This window comes from Ailuropoda melanoleuca, unplaced genomic scaffold (assembly GCF_002007445.2).
Source record: "Ailuropoda melanoleuca isolate Jingjing unplaced genomic scaffold, ASM200744v2 unplaced-scaffold33125, whole genome shotgun sequence".
NCBI classification, from domain to species: Eukaryota; Metazoa; Chordata; class Mammalia; order Carnivora; family Ursidae; genus Ailuropoda; species Ailuropoda melanoleuca.
The window spans coordinates 1-2,683 of NW_023203977.1; the positions used below are offsets into that span (position 1 = coordinate 1).

At 42.3% G+C, this 2,683-nt stretch overlaps 1 protein-coding gene across 1 annotated transcript; it reads right to left on the bottom strand.

Moving 5' to 3' along the window:
* Nucleotides 1-427: 427 nt before the first annotated feature.
* On the bottom strand, nt 428-2,640 carry LOC117798710 (phosphoglucomutase-2-like). The gene is made up of 2 exons (XM_034651183.1): nt 2,406-2,640; nt 428-685 (listed from the first exon to the last, which is right to left on the bottom strand). The coding sequence occupies exons 1-2, from the start codon at nt 2,637-2,639 to the stop codon at nt 443-445; spliced, it is 477 nt and encodes a 158-aa protein (XP_034507074.1). The 5' UTR covers nt 2,640; the 3' UTR covers nt 428-442.
* Between the last annotated feature and the right edge of the window lie 43 nt (nt 2,641-2,683).

The following is a 2,683-nucleotide window of genomic DNA, read 5'->3' on the forward strand; positions in this document are numbered from 1 at the left end:
GCTGTCAGCGTTTAAGACATTAGGGTACTGCAAAGGGAACTCAAACCCTTTACCAAGGTCACAGAAACACCACCCTGAAGCTACCAGCCAGCAGCTCTTTGGTGGCAAGGACTCTTTCCACTAGGGCACTTTCTCTTCTCCAGAACCCTGCACAGACCTATGCATAACAGGTGCTCAAAGATATCTGTTCAATGCATGCGCAATGGATTTTAATGGATTGTATCAGGGACAGGGAGAAAAAGAGGAAAACTCATTGGTGCTAGTCTCAAATAAAAGTACTAGAAAAAGGAAACTATTACTATTACTGAAATTCAGAATGAAATTCTTCCCTACAAAGAAAGGTAGGACAGAAATAGGTCACTAGAAAATCAGCTCTCCTGTCCCTGGATGCTTCAAGCAGCTGTAAATATCACAATATTGCTGCCGGTCTGAAACAACATTCCTAATAAAAGTACATGCTGGGAAGACAAAATGTTTTACTTAGCATTTGCACAGAACCAGTGAGGAACTTTAGGGAGTAACTATCACAGGTGCTGTTATCTGTATCATACCTATTTCCAGGGGGGGCACACAGTTCCGAATAGTACTTGATTTTGGGCTCCGTCCCACTGGTCCGCATGGTGGCCACGCCCCCGTTCGCAAAGGTAAAGGTGATCATTTGGCTGCTTTTGCTAGTAGGGAGAACCTGAAAAAGACCCGTATCACAGCATATCACTGAAATTGTAGAAGAAAAGTTTAGCAGAAAATTCCTGAAATCTTCCTGTAGAGAAAAAAACAAGCTGCATGGAAGGACTGAGTAAGTATGGCATCAACATCCCTTTATGTGGCACACAGTAGACCTCAGCTATTTCCCGCTGGAATGCAGGGTCAGACCCTCCACAGCAATCCTGGAAACCAAGCAATAATGGAGCACTGCTTCCAGAACTGCGAGTCAATCAAGTGTGAGTGTACAGGAAGACATTTTCAGACTTAAATGCCTCCAAAGATTTACTCCTATTCACTTTTTTTTAGGAAGCTACTAGAGGAGGTGATTTAGGAAAATAAATATAGCAAGAGGAAGTCTTGGGGTCCGGGAGCCAAACACCCACCCCGTAAGAGGTGAAGGGCGTTCCCAGGATGACATGTGTGTACCCAACACAGAGAGGAGCCGGCCCTGCCTGGACGGGGGGACCAGGAGGGAGGCCAGTGGAAACGAAATGGAACTGATAAAATTGCACTGGACCATGTGGAAAACCCTACTGAGAGGCATCTGAAGGAATGTGAGAAGACTGGAGATCGTTACACAAAAATCCAAGAAAGTGACAAAACAACTATTAATTATAGAAAAAATAACTATACAATTTGGGGGAACCTAAGCAAAGTACACTACTGAGCTAAGTGGGAAACAGCAGTTACTAGTCATCATAATGCAAGCACAGGATCTGAACTCAGCAAGCACTGTGGCGGGGTGTTTGTGAAGACAGGGGAGGAGGGACAACAGTGAACCTAAGAAATGGCAGATTTCAAGCCTTATCTCCATAGTAGAAAAGTAATAAAGCCCAACACTGAGAAGCCCAAGCATCACCATGTGAGCACGTTATTTGCAATCTGGTGGTAAAATGCAGGCGCGACAACTGAGAGGGAAGGGGGTTGTCTCGACATGGCAAAGACATGGCGGGGGCTGGGCTGCCATGTTTCATTGTGACTCTTTCTAAAATAATTCTCTCTAAACATATATTGTGTGCAGATGAAAATTTTAAAAAAATATAGATGTCTAATATCTCAGGCTAGTCTCACTCTCCTTCCCCAACTCCCTGACATTAGTTAGCAGTACTCTTCTGCAATACTCTTACTTGAGCCTTCTTTTGACTTCAGTGGAGGACCCACATGATGATGTGAAGAATGCAGACTCATGCTTTATAGCTAACAGCGCCTGGACATTCAGAGAATAGGGTAAAACTAACCAGGAAGCTAACGGTGTTTCTCAAAGTGGGTACCAGTAAACTCCATCAGCAGGGAACTTGATATAAATGCAAATTCCTGCCCCTCACCCCAGACCTACTCACTCAGAAACAGGCTGCCAGACGCTGCCATACTGGATACATTGAGCAGGAAAATTCGGATCTGGCAGCAGAAGACCCAGATTTGACCACAACCATCACCAACCAGCAGGCAGGTCCTGCACTTCCGAGCATTGATTTCCCGTGTGTTACATGGTGACGGTTGTTTGCATGACTAGTGACGATCTTTATAGTTCTAGCCCATGATTGCTAACTTTCTGTTTATTTCGATAGTGTATTTAAAATAATGCCTGAATGCCTAAAATCAGCTTCAATTAATTCTATGATTAAACAAGTTAAGCTATTCAGAGTATAACAGAAGACAAATACACAAGAATTTAGTTGATAAAAGATAGTATTACTTACAGCTTTTTTATCAGGTTGGCTATCATCATAGCCAGTTGTCAGATCCCTAATGCCAGAAATTTCAAATCTGCCACAAGTTTTTGGATAATTATTCTTCCCATCATAGTTTCTAAGGTTTTCAAATAATTTCTTAATGGTGCCTTGATCATGGCAGATAAAATATGAAGCTTTGGTAATATGGTAGCCATATCTATCAAAACAAATACAAATAATTAAATAAGTAATATACAGCATGGTGACTCTAATAATATTGTACTACGTATTTACAAGTTGCTAAG